Genomic DNA, 21,630 nt, shown 5'->3' with positions numbered 1-21,630 from the left:
ATGGGTACCTGGGTGTTAGTCGACTAGTGTGGGTGTTATCCTGGGACACTGACCTAATTTTCTTGAAATACTCAGCATAACAAGTGCCTTTCTATACAGTAGTATGTCACTGGTGTCAGCTAGGCCTGTATACCTTGTACATGTACGTGTAGTAAATAAAGATATTATTATTATTAATATTATTATTATATTATTATTATTAATATTATTATTATATTATTATTATTATTATTATTATTATTTTCTCAGTTGTTTGTTGGGTTATCTTATTCAAACTTGGGCAATGTATGATGGAAAGATACTTCTTCATGTACACCAAAAATGAAAGAAATCAGACTATAAATAGCGGAGTTCACTTCTCAGCCATTAGTGGCCGCTTAGCGGTATATTTTTGTATGGTTGTTATGGTTATATTCTCATTTTTTTGGTCTCATTTGATAGAATGAAAGATATATTACAGAAATAGATATGATTTTGACTGCTTTCATGACGAAAAGTACCTTGAAATTGCACTCACAATAGCGAAAATGTTCTATTCTTTAGCAAAGCTCAAGAGTAAACAAATGACGTCACCGTCCAATACCTGTCTGCCTGCCAGTCTAAATTCCAGTACGGAGTCAAGAATGGATTGACATTATTTATACAATTATTACAATAATGCAGTAGTCTGCATAACAAGAAATCATCTACACCTACCATCCGACTTACGACCGAGTTCGATTCCGAGAAACCAGTCGTAAGTCGAAATGGTCGTAAGTCGAACTTTACTACTGAATATCAACAAAACATTTTTGTAATGACTTTATTTTATTGTTTTATTTTGGTATTTCATGTTTTACTTTACTTTTTATGCTGTTAGTACTGTATTTTATACTGTATGGTTTAGGATAAACACTGTGTACAACACAAATAGTTGTTTATTTCCCAGAAATTTGGTATAAAAACACGTTCGTAAGTTGAGCGGTCATAAGTCGAACAGGTCGTAAGTCGGATGGTAGGTGTATTTTTTTTTTGCGAATAAAAATTCCAAATGGTAAGCAAGAGTAATATAAGAGGGGTCTGTAGCCATGAGTAATGAACAGAGAAAATGTTATTTTAGTGCCAGGAATGTCTGCATTGTTTATTCTGGACCCTATTTTGAAATTGGCGTCTGTTGAAATTTGTGTTACATCGGCCAAATTGCCAATTTCTGACCACTTTATTGGGTAGTTGAAATAAGTGAATGAGCGGTTTCTTGTACTCAGTTGACAGACTAGAAGTAAATAAGTTTATTCAGGTATACACAAATACAGTTACATAGACTATCATACATAGCAGTGTATGTATAGATAACCTAGGATAACCCAGAAAAGTCAGACAAAGTGACTTATTTCCAGTGCCTGGCTTGGGCTTGCCATATATGATTTTTGGTAAATATATTTTTTTTCTCGGTTGTTTGTTGGGCTATCTCATTGAAACTTGGGCAATGTATGATGGAAAGATGCTTTTTAACGTACAACAAAAATAAAAAAGACGGATGATAAATAAGGGAGTTCACTTCTCAGCCATTAGCTGCCTCTTTGCAGTATATTTTCGTATGGTTTTTATGGTTGTATTCTCATTTTTTGGACTCATTTGATAGAATGGAAGATATATTACAGAAATAGACATGATTTTGATTGCTTTCATGATGAAAAGTACCTTGAAATTGTGCTCAAAGTAGCGGAAATGTTCGATTTTTGCCGATGTTCAATGAACTGTATAAGTCAAGTTGGTTAATTTTATTATGTGTATTCTAACATAACCACTCTGTAATTCAGCAAACTCAGTAATACGGCACGCTACAGGTCCCAATGATGCCGGAATTGTGATGGAGGACCTGTACTACTTCCACCTCCTGCCTATATATACCCATCCTGCTCTCCTTTTCGTTAGTGTGACTTTGTAAATGGTCCAAGTCGGACTGAAACATCGTCGTAAGCTCCTCTCTTCTATGTGTGGGTTATTTGTGTTTCCATCAGTAATCTGGCACTTATTTTGGCTAGCATATTTTCAAATTTCATCATTATACTGACTCAAATCATTATACAGTGGACCCCTGGTATTCGATATTAATCCTTTCCTGAGAGCTCATCGAATACTGAAAATATCGAAAAGCGAATCAATTTTCCCCATATGAAATAATGGAAATCAAATTAATCCATGCAAGACACTCAAAAGTATGAAAAAAAAAATTTTACCACATGAAATATTAATTTTAATACACACAAACTGAAGAAGACATGCACAGTTACATGACACTTACCTTTATTGAAGATCTGGTGATAATTGTTGGGATGGGAGGAGGGGAGAGTGTGGATGGTGTTAGTGTTTAGAAGGGGAATCCCCTTCCATTAGGACTTGAGGTAGCAAGTCCTTTTCCGGGGTTACTTCCCTTCTTCTTTTAATGCCACTAGGACCAGCTTGAGAGTCACTGGACCTCTGTCGCACAACAAATCTGTCTATAGAGCTCTGTACCTCCTGTTCCTTTACGATTTGTCTAAAATGGGCCACAACATTGTCATTGTAATAGTCACCAGCACGGCTTGCAATAGCTGTGTTAGGGTGATTTTCATCCATAAAGGTTTGCACTTCAACGCACTGTGCACACATTTCCTTAATTTTTGAAGTAGGCACAATGGATTCCACAACTGGCATAGGCTTCTCAGGATTAGCCCCAAACCCTTCAAAATCTTTCTTAATTTCCATACTAATTCTCACCCTTTTTACCACAGGGTTGGCACTAGAAGCTTTTTTGGGGCCCATGGTGACTTATTTTGCAGAAACAAGCACCAAAAACAGTGATAATATGGATAATATGGAATGTACTGAATGTATCCTTAGATGCACGCACACTGGCTGGCTTGTAAACACTGGCACACAAGGGGCAGTTCAGGCCACACGTGGACACGTCTCGTACGAATCGTATCGAATACCGGGTTTTCAATCGGATTCCGAGGCAAAATTTTTTGCGTTAAAATGCATCAAATACTGGATTTATCGTATACCGATGCCATCGAATACCGGGGGTCCACTGTACTAACTCAAATTTCATCATTATACTGACTCAGAAATTGTGCAGATGGTTGTAAATTCACATCAGCAAGCCAGTGGAGGAGAAAGCAGTGATGAAAATGAGGAAGAAGTAGCAGGAGTTTCTGTTGATAGGTTAATTAAGTGCATTCTATTCTAACTACTCTGTAATCCGGCAAACTCACTAATCCGGTACATTACAGGTCCCAGTGATGCCGGATTAGTGATGGCCGACCTGCATAAACATTTTATCAGGCTTTTATATGCATTTGAAAGTGAAAAAAAGGCTGACTCACCTTATGACAATTTTTGCTTTATGGCAGTAGCCTGGAACCTAACCTGCCGTATAATTAGGGGCCCTACTGTATACACCCAGGGTTTAGTAGCTTACAGTCTGGGGAAGAATCTATAAAGAAATAAGCCAAACTGCTTGGCTTTCTTTGGGTTACTCTAGATTAACCCTCTTGGGTTACTAATTTGAGTAAGTTTATGGCTGTTACTTTCTGTCTTTGTGATGGGGAAGGTGTTGCTCTGACAGGGAGGTGTGTAGCCTTTATTTTTTCTATAATTTGTTGTATTTTGAGCAGTACTTCTTACAGATTTGTGGGAGATACAATCCTAGAGATCCCAGCAAATCCAGCACCTGGGATGATCACTAACTGCTGCTGCTATAATTAATTTGGTTTCAGAGGCCATATCTTTTAAATATTACTCTAACACCATTAATATTGATTTAATATGAATGTCTAGCAAAAAACAGATTTATGCATGGGAAATTAAATGATAATGCTTTTTAACAAAATAAAATGAGCATCATTTAAAAGTCAGTGAATACTTGAGTTTATTTGCAGAAGAACTATGATTAATAGAAATAAGTGAATTTAGAATACAGTTCATAAAAACAGAGGAGTACAGAGTTATTGGCATATGCTAGGTCTAACTCACCTTCACCCACTCATGTATGAAGCAACCCAAGTACACTGAAATTTTTTATTGAGCTCTGTATTTTTATTTTATGATTCTTTTAACCTTCTTTGCTTTTATTTCAGGCTTATTGAGGAATGATGGATTCTGATGATGATTTTAGCGACTATGAAGATAAAGCCATGGCACCAGAATATCACCTGTTTTCTATGCAGGATGATCTGCAGGAAGTGGGTTTGCATCATACTCAAACGAGCTTACATAAAATAATTCTGGATGGAAATAATGACTTCTCTGTTGTTGAAAAAGCATCAGAAGACTTGAGAAAGCATAGTAAAGAAGTAAATGATCTTCACTGTGAAGATCCAAACAGAGATGTTCAAGATATTTGTGAACTATTGGAGACTGACACAAAGAGCACAAGAAGTTCTCTGTCAGACAGAACAAACGTTTCTTCACCATGCACATTGATTCCTTTAAGAGATAAAGCAAACTCTTCCAGTTATTCTCGCCTCCTTGGGCTCATGCAAAGAGAAAGTGATTTGCCAAAGGTGAATAATGTGCAAGGAGAAAACAGTGGGTATATACCTTGTGTACTAGAGAATAAGAAAGATAATGTGAGTGATGAGAGGGAATTTGACAGAGGGCTTGAACCAGCACAAGCCTTGTTTTCAGAGGAAGTATTATCAACATTCACCTTTCAAGAGAATTGGTCACTTACAAGTGATTGTGAAGGAGCTTACATATCAGACACATTTTCCACTGATTATGGTTACCCACGTTTGAAGAGCCATGATGTAGAGGCAGCTAATACAAGCACAGAGTTGTTGACATTCCCTAAAGTCTCAGATACATTAGTTGAAGAAACAGCAGAAAATAAATTTTCCTGCAAGAAAATATTCCCAGTGCATAATTTGTATAGTTCAAATGCTGAACAAGAAACTTATAATTTAGAAAAAGATACTTTGTTTAAGAAATATCTGGATGAGAGAGAGAGAAGCTTAAACAGTGGCATCATGGTGTGCAGTGACAGAGATCTTAGAAGTAGTACCATTGATAAGAAAAGTTCATTTCAGAAACTTCAAGAGCAGCTTAATATATTCCACTTGAGAATAAAAGTTCAGAGTGGTCACACACCAGCAGCAGCAGCAGCAGCAGCAGTATCAATTGAGAAAAACAAATATGCTTCTAGACTTGAAATTCACTTCAGTCATATGAAATCATTAACTTGTTTTGAAGATTTGGATAAAAATTTGTCAGAGTTTTCCATTGCCCTGAAAAATGACAAGTATTTGGCAAATTGTTTTTTAAGTAGTCTTGTAAATTATGCACATTCAGTTCTTGACTTGAATACTGACTTAACGAAGATTAATGAATTTCTTGAATGCATAATTCCTCATGTCAGGGATGTCATTACTAGCCAGATTGACAGAATGTCTATTAGTATTATTAGGGATAATAACTTTGTCCAGAATCTTTACAAAACAATGGTTAATGTATTCATCAAGGAAACCAGGTACAGAGAAGAGTCCATCAGTAAGTTGCTTCAGTATCAACAGAAGGATAAGAATATCAAGGCTCATATTGCACGAATGACACCACAAGATTCACAGAAATTATTCCAGGAAACATTTTCTGATAAAGGGAATCCTTCAGATCTGTATCTTATTTATATCTGGCAGATTTTACAGATTTATGAAATAGGAGAAGAGAATGCACTTGAAATACCAGTGTTGTCAATCACGGATCTACTAGAAGACTCGGGAAAATTTATAAGTGTACTTCCAACAAAGGACATGAAAAAGGAAGGGAAAGTTCCTTTCACTTATGTTGCACAAAAATCTGTAACAGAATCAAGTGACAAGCTGAAGGAAACTCCCAAACCATTTGTTGACATAAGTTTTGAATGGGTTAATTTTCACATTGGTCAGCTGTATGAAAATGGAGTTGTATTTCTCATTAACATGATGGACTGGGTTGATCATTTGCAGAAAATCTCGCTGTCCATTGAACAGCTGGAAGTGAAGAAGAATGCTAAGTTTGTGCCATCACTTGGATCAACATATGCACTACTGCTTCAGGTGAGAATAATTGATAGGTTGTACTGCACAGGAGCTGAGCAGCTGGCACTGCTAGACCTGAGGTAAGAATCACCAGTGAGTAGGATTACAAGCCTTTTGAGTTGGCAAGAATACATGCTAGAGTGTAGTCTAGCTTTTTAAGACTAAAACATCATGTTATGATGAGGATGTGCTTACTCTTGCATGCCACTGCCACTGTGGGCTAGGCAGTGGCTTTCTGACTGACCCTGTGGTACTTCCTGCATGATAAGTGGCCATAAGGTAGTTTCTGGTGTCCCTGCACTATTGTGGTTGTATGAACTTCACCCTTCAGGATGGAGGAACCTTTATGCTAGTGAAGTGCTCTTTATCCAAGGAATTGGAGCTACCCTCCACTTTGATCATGATTACCTAACATTCCCCAGGCACTGCATAAGTGCAGCATTTTCCAGTAAATATAATACAGTAGACCATCGATTAACACAGTAGTTACGTTCCTGAAATTTAAGTGTAAGACAAACTCATGTAAAGCAAACTAAAGAACTTATGGGAAAAATAGGGTTGCATTCTTTAGACCCCCGAGAATCAAACTTTTTTTTTTTTTAGGTCTCCAAATTGTAAAAAAAAAAAAAAAAATGAAAAGGATAATGTAATTGTAGTTCATTGTTATGATGTGTTGTGCTTAACCCTTTTACTGTTGGTCCCATAATATTACGACTTGAGAGCCAGTGTTGGTCCCATAATACTATGCCAAACTTCTAGCGACTTCAAATCTAGCAGGAGAAAGCTGGTAGTCCTGCACGTGAGAGAATGTGTCTGTGCACTCAGTGTGCGGAGTGTGAAAAAATTCGGTGCACCCTCATTGCATTGTGGGAACGCCATTTCAGTACACCTTGTGGTAAGAAACTCCTCATTCCCCGGCGAATTGGAACACTTCTGTTCGCAAGTGATAGTTCAAACACAGATGGAAGTGTCAGTGAAGATGATTTTCATGGTTTTGAGGAGTTTGTGACCAATGCCCAGGAAACTAAAAGGAAGAAAGGAAGAAAGAAAGGAAGAAAGAAAGAAAGGAAGAAAGAAAGGAAGAAAAAGATGAGAGGAATATAGGAAGGAAGGAATAAGTAAGGAAGTATGGAAGGAAGGATGGCCCAGATGACCATCAACCTAGGATAACACAAAAAAAGTCAAAGTGACTTATTTCCATATGGGTGGTGTGGAAAACAGCATGGTTGTTGGGGAAGAGGTATGGGTAATGGGTGGTGGTGATTTTGTAATGCATCATTGTGACACCAGCCATGCCGATGACTCAGCACATTGATAACAAAGGCCACCCAAACACAACCTTTCCCAAGCTGTAGCACTTCTAGGAACATGTCCAGTGACTATATTTATGTAGAGTCAAACCTTGGTTTTCATGATTAATCCGTTTGAGAAAGTCTGACGATGAACTAAATTGTATGAAAACGGAAGCAATATTTCCCATAAGAAATAACGTAAATCCAATTACTCCATTCCAGACACCCAAAAATATTATCTAAAAATATATTTTATAGAGAATAACTATAGTTTTACAAACAAATTAGGGCATATGAAATCCGAGGTACCACTGTATATACATGTATATTATACAACAAGAGAAGTAACATTTTTTATTGTTGGTTTGTGTAAACATGTTTTGTAAACAATATAATGATAATGCTTGTGGGGTTATTGTGTTGTATACAACCATTGAATATACAGTGGAACCTCTACTTATGAGTTTAATCTATTCCGTGACCTTGCTGGCATCTGGATTTGCTCATTTGCAGAGTCAGTTTTCCCCATTTAAATTAAATGAAATGTAATTAATCCATTCCAGCTCTCAGGAGGCACAGCAAGATACTTCAATATTTTGCTAATATCATCTATACAGCTTATTTATCTATTACAATTCATCTAATATGACATAATAAACAATATAAATAACATAGAAACCTGATAAGTACTCTAGAATGAATATATGTCATTATGTGAACAAGGTGGAGGTGGTCAGAACTGCTCACACATTGTTGTGGTAATCATTGCCATCTAGTGATGGCATTTTGAAGCTGTCTATTATCAAAATTATTATTATATAGTACATTATTATTATTATACATGTATTATTATTATATGTATTATATTATTATTATTATATTATGCTATTATTATATGTATTATTATTATTATTATTATTATTACAGTATAAATAATTTGTAATTTTTATTCACACAAAAAATAGAAAATTTACTGTTATGCAGACTACTGCATTATTGTAATAATTGCATAATTAATGTCAACCCATTCATGACTGCATATTAGAATGGACAGTAACATCATTTGTTTACTCTTGAACATCGCCAAAGAATCGAACATTTCTGCTACTTAGAGCTCAATTTCAAGGTACTTTTTGTTGTGAAACCAATCAAAATCATATCTATTTCTGTAATATATTTTCCATTCTATAAAATGAGACCAAAAAAACAAGAATACAACCATAAAAATCATACAAAAATACCGCTAAAGGGCGGCTAATGGCTGAGAAGTGAACTCCATTATTTATGGTCCGATTCAGGGAAACCGGTTATTTTCATATAGTCGGACTTGAGTCCTGGAAATGGGAAGTACAATGCTTGCACTTTAAAGGAGGGGTTTGGGATATTGGCAGTTCGGAGGGATATGTTGTGTATCTTTATATGTATATGCTTCTAAACTGTTGTATTCTGAGCACCTCTGCAAAAAACAGTGATAATGTGTGAGTGAGGTGAAAGCGTTAAATGATGATGAAAGTATTTTCTTTTTGGGGATTTTCTTTTTTTTTTGGGGTCACCCTGCCTCGGTGGGAGACGGCCGACTTGTTGAAAAAAAAAAAAAAAAAAAAGCTAAGAAGCATCTTTCTATCATACATTGCCCAAATTTCAATTAGATAGTCCAACAAACAAATGAGATCCAATTCTCTAGATCAAGAGCAAGAGCCCCTCACCAGCATCAAGAAACCTCCCTTGAGGCAAGCTTGCATCTGGAAATTTTGCTTGCGTCTGGAAGCAAAAAATCAACTGAGCAACTGCTCGTATCTGGAAAGACTCCCACATGGATACACAAGTAAGAAGAGGTTCAACTGTATATACAGTATACCTTATATTGATCTCATAAACAATAAAAGTTACTTGGAAAAATAAGACATTAAAAACTAAGAGAAAAAAGTAGAATAAAATTAAATACAGTGGACCCCCGCTTATTGTAATTAATCCATTCCAGAGAGAGTGACTAAACCCAAATCTGACAATTTCTGAATTCATTTTTCCCTTAAGGAAAAAAATGTAAATTCAATTAATCTCTTTCAGACACCCAAAATTATTAACAAAAATATTTTTTTATAGATTAACCCTTTCAGGGTTTCCGACGTTCTAGTTCGGCTTATGAGCCAGGGTTATTGACGTACTAGTATGCATAAATTCTAGCTCCTTCAAATTGAGCAGGAGAGAGCTGATAAGCTCTATGTCGTAAGTGTGTGCAGTAGGAAAAAAATCTGCACCCGCATTGCATTGTGAGAGTGGTAATTCAGTGCACCTTTGCAACTAAGCCAAGCGTAAGGAATGCCTCACTTTCCAGCATTCTGAGTGGTGGGGATAGGCAGTAAGGGGGGGTGGGAGGCAGTGGGGTTAATAGAGAAGGGAGCTGGCTGGCTGGCTGGCTGGCTGGCTGGCTGGCTGGCTGGCTGTCTGGCTGGCTGGCTGGCTGTCTGGTTGTCTGGCTGTCTGGCTGGCTGTCTGGCTGTCTGGCTGTCTGGCTGGCTGTCTGGCTGTCTGGCTGTCTGGCTGGCTGTCTGGCTGGCTGTCTGGTTGGCTGTCTGGCTGGCTGTCTGGTTGGCTGTCTGGCTGGCTGTCTGGCTGGCTGTCTGGCTGGCTGTCTGGCTGGCTGTCTGGCTGGCTGGCTGGCTGTCTGTCTGTCTGGCTGTCTGTCTGTCTGTCTGTCTGTCTGTCTGTCTGTCTCTCTCTCTCTCTCTCTGTGTATGTGTTAGTTACCATTTTGTCTTTGGCACATGTCGATTAGACACTAGGCGGCCTGTTGTACATGTGTGTGTGTGTCTCTGTCACAGGTACACATAAATACAATTATACATAATGTGAACTACCTAGGATAACCCAAAAAATCCGGACTTGCAAATAATAAGTATCACACTCAGACGTGACTACTGCATTGAGTGTAAAACATGTTGGTTCACTAGTGGCTCTCTCTGAGACAGAGAGAGACAGAAAGAGAAGCAGGTAGACAGATAGACAGACAGAAAAAGAGAGAAGCTGACAGATAGACAGACATGTTTATGTGTAAAGTGAAAACAAGTAAAGGGAAGGCAGTGTGCCCTCATCAAATGTCAACACACTCATTAATGGAGAGATAAGATAAGACACCCCTCATCAAATGTCAACACTCTCATTAATGGAGAGATAAGATAAGACACCCCTCATCAAATGTCAACTCTCATTAGTGCACTCAAAAGAAGAAGAAGAAGATGGCTGAGGCAGCGAGATTGTTAATTGATACATTTATGGAAGGTTTTAGGGTGTCTGTGTGTACAGTCTTCAAGAAGGTGCTGGACAGGCATCTAAAGTCAGTACCTGACCAGCTGGGCTGGGCTTCGTACGTCGGGTTGTGTGCAGCCAACAGTAACAGCCTGGTTGATCAGACCCTGAGTGACCACGAGGACTGGTCACAGACTGGGCCACGGGGGCGTTGACCCCTGAAACCCTCTCCAGGTATACATTACTTGCAAGGTGTCAAGAGGAACACTGTTGATTACCACAAGCAACTGCAGTGACAACAAACATCAACCTACTAATCACTGTACATCACTACTGATGCAGTCATTGACAGGAGAAAAAAATGCTAACTTGTTGACTGAACATATCTTGAAGGTGAAAAACAGCAGCAACACGTGGACGTGTCAGCAGATGGGTCTATGAAGGATGAGGTGAATCATAGAATTGATGAGGGAAAAAGCATGAGTGGTAGCCGCAGCCACAGCAAGCAGCAGCAAGGCTGCTCCTATATCTTGCCGACCCCTGGGCCTATCCGAACTCCAGTGATGGCCAAGTTGCAAGTACTTCTGCAACAACATGCAAGGAACCTATAGTGACATAAAAACTGACGGTGACGACAACAAAATGGACTAAATATGACAAAAGAGGGACCGGCATTCAAGTACCAGACCTGCTGCCAGACGTGAACCAGACATGAGACGTTTTCCACTACAATGAAATAACTGACCTCCATATCAACTTCACCAGTGTTCAACGGGAAGACAACATGGCATAAAACCTGATCAACAAAACTCCAAGGAAATGACAGGTTTGTAGGACTTTTTTCCTCAGTGCCAAACGAGGGAAAGAATTGAGCATTTGAACATGGCTGACCGGCATACAAACAACAGCTACTGCCAGACGTATAACTAGTGAAGTGAAATTCTCATCTTTACTGACGCTCATCTGTTGACAGTAGCATCATATCTGTACCACCATCATATCACCTGTACCAGTGCTAACGAGAGGGAAACACAGGAGACATCGTCAAATCAACAGTACAAATCTCCAAGGTTATAGGACGGTTATCCCTCAGTGCCAGTCGTGGGAAAGAAGTGAATAGGTAAACAGTCAAGGTTAATGTTTTAGTAGCTGACCTATATTCAGCTGACCAATGTACAGTGAGAGAATCATAGCAGAAAATGCCAAATATATCTATAAACTCAAGGAAAGTCAGGTTGTAGGTGGCATTTACTTCCCTCAGTGTTTTAAAAATGGCCGAGTCAGCAGACCAGGTCAGGAGTCAGCAACACCACACAACCCCCGATAAATGGAATTGGGGGGTATTTGGAAGGATAAAACCATTGATTAAACCTTTCTGGTCTACCAGAATGGAAAGGAGTTAGAAGTTAATTGGTGAAGCTGGACTGTGAAGTGAGGTGGGAAGGGGAGTTTGTAATAAGGGGTTAACTGAAAGGGGTTTGTGAAGTTAAGGGAAAAGTGAGCAGTGAAGAGGGTTTTGAAGAAGAAAATTTACTAGTAATTCAGTGGTGATTGCTAAAGCAGATACTAAGTGTACTAGGGACTGGAAAAGAGAAATAAATATTATTGTATATGAGTAAAAGAGTGAAGAGTGAAAATGGCAGGCATTAGGGGGGTACAGGCTGCCATAATTATATTTATCTTTCTTCTTCAATTCCATGAAAAAAGAAATCAGTCATGGGGGCTGGAAAAGGTGAATGGAGTAACAATGCCCTGGACAGTAAAAGCCCAACAGTTGCCATCCTACCAGAAAAGTAAATGTCACTATTGCCGCAAGGTATGGCAACACCGCATACCCAAACAAAAACAGTGGCACAAAGCTCTTATTGTAGTGCTCTTAAGTGGTGATATCCAAATTAATCGAGGACCTCAAACTATTGTGCAGAGGCAAAACAGACAAATAAATGACGGTGATAATGACGGTATAGTAGCTAGGAATGATAACCTTAACTCCATATGTAATGCATACATAGGTCAATGTGAGACAGTACAGCCATTATTATCTCAAACACTACAAAACAGGTGCATACACTGTACTAAAGTATGCATGAAAAACAGAAAAGGCACCTTATGTAAAATGTGTAAGGGTTGGGTGCATGATGGATGTATGTACAATTATAGCAACGGTGCCAGAATTCATTTTGTGTAACAAATGCACTTTGGCACAATTACCCTTTAGCAATGATGACATTGATTTACCTAATTTTAATACAAATGACCCATTGCCATATATTGATGATTATAATTGTTTTATGAAAACAGGCCTTCACTTTATTCATGTCAATGCAAGATCACTTCTTCCTAAATTGGCAGAGATTAGGATTCTAGCTAACAAAATTAGGGCGGCAGCTATAACCATCTCTGAATCCTGGTTGGATGATACGGTGACTGACGACGAGGTCAAAATAGAAGGTTACTATATAAAATGCTTAGATAGGAACAGAAAGGGTGGTGGAGTATGTGCCTACATTAGAAATGACTTAGCTTACAACCCAAGACCTGATTTAAATAACAATAAACTGGAGATTCGCTATTGGGCCGTGCGGACGTGCTGCGCAGTAGCTCCTGATTGAGTTGGCATTTGCGCAGTGTTGACGTGTACTTGGCTCTGTGAAGACCTGTTTGCGCGCTCTCTAGAATTGAAGCAAGATGCCCTCCATCGAGCAACTTTACCAACAGCTTAAGGAAGAATTGAGGTTGGCGAATTTGGAAATTCGGCGATTGACCGAGGAGAACAAGAAGATTCGTAGTAGTCCTCCTGTTTTGAGTCCTCAGGTCAAGAAGGGAAACTGGTCAGTGGCTGGACAGCAGGGAAAGAAGTTGACGATCAAGAAGACGAATGGAAAGGTAGAAACGATGAAGAAGAAAGAGACTGCCGTGGAAACTGTTGTGGAAACATCCAATACATTCTCAGTGCTAACCGACGAATGTGAGTTGACTACTGGGAACGACACGACGAAAGACATTAAGGAAGGTAAGAATATTGTTGTTGTTGGGGATAGCCAAGTTAGGTATATGGATAGGGCGTTCTGCTTGAAGGACAGGAGTAGGAGACAGAGAGTTTGCTTTCCTGGGGCTGGGATGGAGGATATTGTTAGCCGTCTGGATGACATCATGAGAGGTAATGGGAGCAATCCTATTATCTGTCTCAGTGCTGGAGGCAACGATGTTGGCAGACGTAGGAGTGAGGACCTGATTAGCAGGTATAGGTCAGCAATAGAAATAATTAGAAGTAAGGGTGGGAACCCTCTCATATGTGGTATTTTGCCAAGGAGGGGAGTTGGAAGTGAATGGTTGTCCAGGGCAATTGGTGTCAATTGCTGGCTGGACAAATACTGTAAGGAAAATGCGGTAACATTCATTGACAACTGGGACCTCTTCTATGGCAGAAATGGCATGTATGCTAAGGATGGGGTTCACTTATCTAGGTGTGGGGTGGGAGCACTGGCAACTGCAGTGGAGGGAGCAGTTAGGACTTTAAACTAGGAATAGTTAGTGGTATGGGTTTTGGCAGGAAAACAGTGAAGTCCCAGTGTAGTAATATTACGAGTTCTAGGGGAACTAGTAATAATAAGAACGAGATAGATATTGAAAAGCCAGGGACCTTGGGTGATAAGGACGGTAATAGGTTTAGTAGAAAAATAGAAATGAGCAGGAAGGGTAAAGAGAAAGGAGAGTCTTTCAATGTTTATTATGCTAATTGCCGTAGTGCTAGGAATAAGATGGACGAGTTGAGATTAGTTGCTAGTGTAGGTAACATTGATGTATTTGCCTTAACTGAGACGTGGTTTAATTCAAAAAGTCGGGACATGCCTGCGGAATGTCATATTCAGGGTTTTAAATTGTTCCAAGAAGATAGAAGTATTGGGAGGGGGGGTGGGGTGGCATTGTATGTCCGAGATCGCTTGAACTGTTGCATAAAAACGGGTATTAAGTCTGAAGTAACACATACAGAGTCTGTTTGGATAGAATTTTCAGAGGGGCATGAAAAACTGATTTTAGGAGTGATATACCGTCCCCCTAACTTAGATAGGGACCAAGGGAAACTACTATGGGAGGAAATTGTTAAGGCCACAAGGCACGATAATGTAGTAATTCTAGGAGACTTTAACTTTAGTCATGTTGATTGGATTTTCTTGACTGGGAATTTAGAATCGTACGACTTCTTAGAAGTATTTCAGGATTGTTTTTTGAAGCAGTTTGTGACAGAACCTACAAGGGGAAATAACCTGCTTGACTTAGTTATGGCAAACAATGAATCCCTTGTTAATAATTTAGAAATTTCAGAGGAACTGGGTGCTAGCGACCACAAATCAATTACATTTAGCATTGAATGGAAGTACGATAGTAGCGATAACTCAGTAACAGTCCCAGATTTTCGCTTAGCAGATTACGATGGGCTTAGAGAACACTTATCATCTGTTGACTGGGGTAACGAAGAGAGCTATCAATATGACAGTTTTCTGAACACTATACATGCTGCTCAAAGAGCGTTTATCCCATATAAAGAAATTAGATCAAATAGAAATGACCCAAAATGGATGAATAATAGGCTCAAATATCTACTAGGGCATAAGAAAGGAATTTATAGGCGTATCAAAAGAGGTGAGGGTCATCTTATGAATCAGTATATTGACATTAAGAGGGACATTAAAAAGGGGATAAGAAAAGCTAAAAGGGACTATGAAATTAAAGTTGCTAGGGATTCTAAAACTAACCCAAAAAGTTTTTTCCAGGTCTATAGAACAAAAGTTAGAGATAAGATAGGTCCCCTTAAAAATAACTATGGGCACCTTACTGACAATGAGAATGAAATGTGCTTGATTTTAAACAATTATTTTCTCTCAGTTTTTACACAGGAAGACACTAACAATATTCCAGTAATTAATTTTTACAGTGGGCTAGAAGAAGATAAATTATGTAACATCACAGTCACTAGTGAGATGGTTGTGAGGCAGATAGACAGACTGAAGCAAAATAAGTCGCCGGGTCCTGATGAGGTTTTTTCAAGGGTTCTTAAGGAATGCAAAATGGAACTCTGTGAACCATTAACTAATATTTTTAATTCATCTCTTCAAACAGGTGTAGTGTCTGATATGTGGAAGATGGCTAATGTAACTCCTATTTTTAAAACAGGGGACAAGTCGTTACCGTCAAATTACCGCCCAATAAGCCTGACCTCAATTGTAGGCAAATTACTAGAGTCAATTATAGCTGAGATTATAAGAAGCCATCTCGATAAGCATAGCTTGATTAATGATACTCAGCATGGATTCACAAGAGGCCGGTCTTGTCTAACTAATTTATTAACTTTCTTCAGTAAAGCTTTTGAGGCTGTTGACCACAATAAAGAATTTGATATTATTTACTTAGATTTTAGTAAGGCTTTTGATAGAGTTCCGCACCATAGACTGTTAAAGAAAGTGGCAGCTCATGGCATTGGGGGAAAAGTGCTCTCTTGGATCGAGTCATGGCTCACTGACAGGAAGCAGAGAGTGTCCATAAATGGGGTTAAATCCGAGTGGGGATCTGTAACAAGTGGCGTTCCACAGGGATCAGTCTTGGGCCCGTTGTTGTTTATAATATATATCAATGATCTTGATGAGGGAATTACTAGTGATATGAGCAAATTCGCGGATGACACAAAGATAGGTAGGATAATTGATTCAAACGTAGATGTTAGGGAACTTCAGGAGGATTTAAACAAACTCTATTCTTGGTCAGAAAAGTGGCAGATGCAGTTCAATGTAGATAAGTGCAAGGTTCTGAAGCTTGGGAGTGCCCATAACCCTAGTACTTATAAATTAAATGATGTAGAACTTAGCCATACAGATTGCGAAAAGGACTTGGGGGTTATGGTGAGCAGCAACCTTAAACCAAGACAGCAATGCCTAAGCGTACGTAATAAGGCAAATAGATTACTGGGATTTATATCAAGAAGTGTAAGCAACAGAAGTCCAGAGGTCATACTGCAGCTTTATACATCATTAGTAAGGCCTCACCTTGATTATGCAGCTCAGTTCTGGTCTCCGTATTACAAAATGGACATAAATTCGTTAGAAAACATTCAGCGTAGGATGACTAAATTAATACATAGCATCAGAAATCTTCCTTATGAAGAAAGATTGAAGACTCTTAAGTTACATTCACTTGTTAGACGAAGAATGAGGGGAGACCTGATCGAAGTGTATAAGTGGAAGATAGGTATTAATAAAGGGGATATTAATAAGGTCTTGAGGATGTCTCTCCAAGAGAGAACCCGCAGTAATGGATTTAAATTAGATAAGTTTAGATTTAGAAAGGACATAGGAAAGTATTGGTTTGGAAATAGGGTAGTTGATGAGTGGAACAGTCTACCTAGTTGGGTTATTGAGGCTAGGACTTTGGGTAGTTTCAAATCTAGGTTGGATAAGTACATGAGTGGGAAGGGTTGGATTTGAGTGGGACTTTCACATCAGAGCTTATTTCTTGGGTAGCATTGAAAATTGGGTTGGGCAAATGTTTTGTTAGTGGGATGAATTGTAAAGGACCTGCCTAGTATGGGCCAGCAGGCCTCCTGCAGTGTTCCTCCTTTCTTATGTTCTTATGTTCTTATGTTTGAAGTGCTGCTTCCCAAGACCAAACCCATCTTAGTAGGAACTAGTTACCGCCCTCCTACCCAGGACCAGTTCTTAGAAGACTTTTCCAGAGTATTGTCCGGACTTGAAAACAATTGCGAGACAATAATACTTGGCGACTTCAATATCTGTTTTTAGCAGCAAAATAACGGGCTATGCAAAAGGTATAAGCAAATTCTAGGTTTAAATAGTTACACTCAACTAATTAATACACCAACCCGGATCACACAGTTCTCAGCCACCCTAATTGACCACATACTTTGTAACCGCGCTGAGAACATTAGTCAGTCAGGCGTCATTACCACAGGTCTTAGTGATCATTTCATCATTTACTGCACCAGGAAAATCACTAGGGATAGGATGGGCCTACACAGGACAATAAAAATGAGGTCAACTAGAAACTACAGTAAAGAAACACTGGTAAATAGGCTACACAATTGTGACTGGACAGAGATAACAAGTTGCACGGACGTAAACGATGCCTGGGAAAAATTCAAAACAATGTTCACTACCATCCTTGATAATATTGCACCAGTTAAAGAGGTTAGGATTAAACGAAGAACTGAACCCTGGATGACTACTGAGATATTAGATAATATGAAATTCAGAGACCAGCTGCTAAAAAGATTTAAAGCAAACAGACAGGATATTGCAGCACTAAATGAACTCCAAAGGGTGAGGAACAGAGTACAGAGACTTATAAAAGGAGCAAAGGCAAAGCACTATTGCTCAAAAATTGAAGAGTATAAGCATAACCCCAGAAAGCTCTGGCAACAACTAAAACATTTGGGGTATAGCCATAAGCCAGTAGATGGGTCTAACATAGTACTCACTATCGATAATGAGGTATGCCACGAAACATCTAAGGTGGCAAATTGCTTTAATTCCTACTACTCATCTGTTGCATCAACACTAGTAAGTAAACTACCAGCTGTATCAAATACCTTTAACACAGATTCTGATAAGTTTCAAACATACTATACCAATAAACCATACCCCCGGCCAGGATTGAACCCGCGGTCATAGAGTCTCAAAACTCCAGCCCGTCGCGTTAGCCACTAGACCAGCTAGCCACAATAAGATTCATCCAACTAGGTATATTTCTACACCATAGGAAGGTTAGCAAAGGCACCTCTGTGACCACAAATGCAAGTTTTTACAGACGAATCTCCAGCTAGCGTGGCCGTGACAAACTCTAGCTCAAGTCCCTTCACTGCCGTCAACATGACTTAAGAAATCGTAATGACACGATTGCAAATAAACCCCCGGCCGGGGGTATGGTTTATTTGCAATCGTGTCATTACGATTTCTTAAGTCATACTATACCAATAAAGGGGTAACTCCAAACAGTTGTCAACTAGTAAGTGTATCTCATGACTTTATTCAAAAAGAACTAAGCAGGTTAAACCCAACTAAGAGCACAGGCCCTGATAACATCCCGTCTAAGTTCCTAAAAGATGGTGCTTCTGAACTGTCAATCCCTATTGCTCACATAATAAATCTATCAATCACCACTAATACCGTACCGGAGGGGTTCAAGGAGGCCAGAGTTACTCCTATCTTCAAGAAAAATAGTAGGTCTGATGTAAGCAACTATAGGCCTGTTAGTATACTCAGTATAATATCTAAAATTCTAGAGAGGGCGGTGTACTCTCAAGTAGTTAAGTACCTTAATGACAACAACATTCTCCATAGCTATCAATCGGGCTTTAGAAGATCCTACTCAACCGGCACCTCCCTAATTAATCTGATGGATTACCTGAGAACTGAAATGTCAAAGGGGAACCTCATAGGTATGGTAACCTTAGACCTGCAAAAGGCCTTCAATACTGTCAACCACAATATATTATGTAAGAAACTTCAAGCTATCGGTATAGGTTCTGTAGACTGGTTTAAAATATTTGTAGTCTTAATGTAGGGTGAGAGGTGAGTTATATTTATTTGTTGGAAGTCAGGTGTGGGAGGTATGGTAACTAGCCAGGTCAGCCCATCCCACCTCACCCACACATAATATACTATGACATTTAAAGTGCCCCAGAGTGATAAAATACATATACAGTACATTCATTACCTTAAAATATTTGTAGTCTTTATGTAGGGTGAGAGGTGAGTAAATGAGATAAAACGAATAAACGAGAGAGAGGGAGAGAGAGAGAGAGAATGAGAGGACAGAGAGGCTCAGTATGTAAACAGAGAGACGAACGTGTCCGGATTTGGTTTGTATTATTCCATAATACAAACACTTTACATCATGTACAAGTTGTCTCCACGTTGATGCAGTAGAATAAATAAAGAACACTCCCATTCTCCTGTAACACCATTTTTAGAAGAAATGATGTTCTGGGTGAAGGCATACGAAAGAAATAATTTGCTAGTTAGCCCCAGTAATATTATAGTGTACACATTTTCTCTGATGTTGGATTACAAGTCACCTGGCTACCACATCTCACATTTATGCTAATTTATTCCTGTTAGTTACATAGCATGTTTCTTTCTTATATAATTTTTAATATATTATAGATATACTGTATATGACATTTAATGCACCCAAGAGATTATTATTGTTAAGAACATATGAACATAAAAGAGAAGGAACACTGCAGCAGGTCTACTGGCCTATGCGAGGCAGCTCCATTTCGCCCACTGGCTTAAGCCATTGCCCTGACCTAGTGAGGTCAGACACGTCACTTAAGGGAAGAGCAGTGCATCCGACCTAGTAGCACAAGCTAGTCAGGTCCAACTCTCACCCACCCACACCCACTCGTGTATTTATTCAACCTATTTTTAAAACTACACAACGTCTTAGTGTCTATGATGGTACTCAGGAGTTTGTTCCACTCATCCACGACTCTATTACCAAACCAGTGCTTTCCTATATCCTTCCTGAATTTGATTTTTTTCCAATTTAAAGCCGTTGCTGTGAGTCCTGTATATGTTAGGTATTTTTAGCACGCTATTTACATCCCATTTATTAATTCCTCAGTCATATCCCCCCTAATTCTATGCCTTTCTAGAGAGTGCAGGTTCAGGGCCCTCAGTCTGTCCTCATTGGGAAGATTTCTGATACATGGGATCAACTTCGTCATCCTCCTTTGTACGTTTTCCAGTGCATTTATATCCATTCTGTAATACAGTGACTAAAACTGTGCAGCATAATCTAAATGAGGCTTAACCAAAGATATATAGAGTTGAAGAACATCCTGATTATTTGTACTTCTTGCTATGAAGCCAAGGATTCTGTTAGCTTTATTGCGAGCACTAATCCACTGTAATATTAAGATCTGCATTATTTAGTTTATATGTGGCATGGTTATTTTCCTGTCAAACATTTAGAACTTTGCATTTGTCTATATTAACCCTTTGAGGGTTTCAGCCGTACTAGTACGGCTTACGACCCAGGGTTTTTGACGTACTAGTACGCCTAAATTCTAGCACCTTCAAATCTAGTGGGAGAAAGCTGGTAGGCATACATATGAAAGAATGGGTCTATGTGGTCACTGTGTGTAGTATAAAAAAAATCCTGCAGCACACAGTGCATAATGAGAGAAAAAAAAACTTAGTGTTTTTGGAATAAAACAGCGACTTTGCACTGTATTTTCGTATGGTATTTATTATTGTATTCTAGTTTTCTTGGTCTCATTTTATAGAATGGAAGACATATTACAGAAATTGAGATGATTTTGACTGGTTTTACAATGAAAAGTACCTTGAAATTGAGCTCAAATTAGCAGAAATGTTCGATTTTTACCAAAGTTCAAAAGTAAACAAATCATGCCAAGCGTCCAGTACACGTCAACTGGTGAGTCTAATATTCTTTCACAAGTGTGCTGATATTATTTATACCATTTCTACACTAATGCAGTAGTCTACATAACAGTAAATCTTCTATTTTTTGTAAGAATAAAAATTGAAAGTGGAAAGCCAAAGAAATATAAGAGGGGCCTGGGGATGTGACTAACGAACAGAGGAAATGTTATTTTAGTGCCAGGAATGTCTTTCTTGTTTATTCTGGACCCTATTTGGAAATTGGCATCTTTTGAAATTTGTGTGAAATTGGCAAAATTGCTAAATTCTGACCACTGTATCAGATAGTTAAAATCAGTAAATGGGTGGTTTCTTGTACTCATTCAATAGAAAAAATGGAGTTCTAGAGAAATAGTTATGATTTTTGTCGACTAGTACACAGGAATTGGCCGAAAATAGGGCTCAAAGTGGGCAAAATCGCCGATGCGTAAACATCGTCGAGACTGCTAACTTTGCGAGAGCATAATTCCGTAAGTTTCCCATCAAATATCATACTTTTGGTGTCATTATGATCGGGAAAAGATTCTCTATGTTTTCATTAGAAAAAATAATTTTTTTTTTTTTTGAAATTTTGCCGACTCTGAGAACAAGTCT

At 38.7% G+C, this 21,630-nt stretch overlaps 1 protein-coding gene across 1 annotated transcript in view; it reads left to right on the top strand.

Annotated features, from left to right (window-relative positions):
- LOC128689519 (uncharacterized) overlaps positions 1 to 21,630 on the top strand; it is a 292,248-nt gene that overhangs the window by 45,886 nt on the left and 224,732 nt on the right. The window contains exon 2 of the mRNA XM_070086504.1: positions 4,101 to 6,056. Coding sequence (XP_069942605.1) covers positions 4,113 to 6,056 — 1,944 coding nt within the window. The 5' untranslated portion in view covers positions 4,101 to 4,112. The remainder of the gene's footprint in view (positions 1 to 4,100; positions 6,057 to 21,630) is intronic.

Source organism: Cherax quadricarinatus, chromosome 18 (genome assembly GCF_038502225.1).
Source record: "Cherax quadricarinatus isolate ZL_2023a chromosome 18, ASM3850222v1, whole genome shotgun sequence".
In the NCBI taxonomy this organism is placed as follows: domain Eukaryota; kingdom Metazoa; phylum Arthropoda; class Malacostraca; order Decapoda; family Parastacidae; genus Cherax; species Cherax quadricarinatus.
The sequence above is the reverse complement of the archived record's forward strand: the minus strand, read 5'-3'. Positions and strand labels throughout refer to the sequence as shown.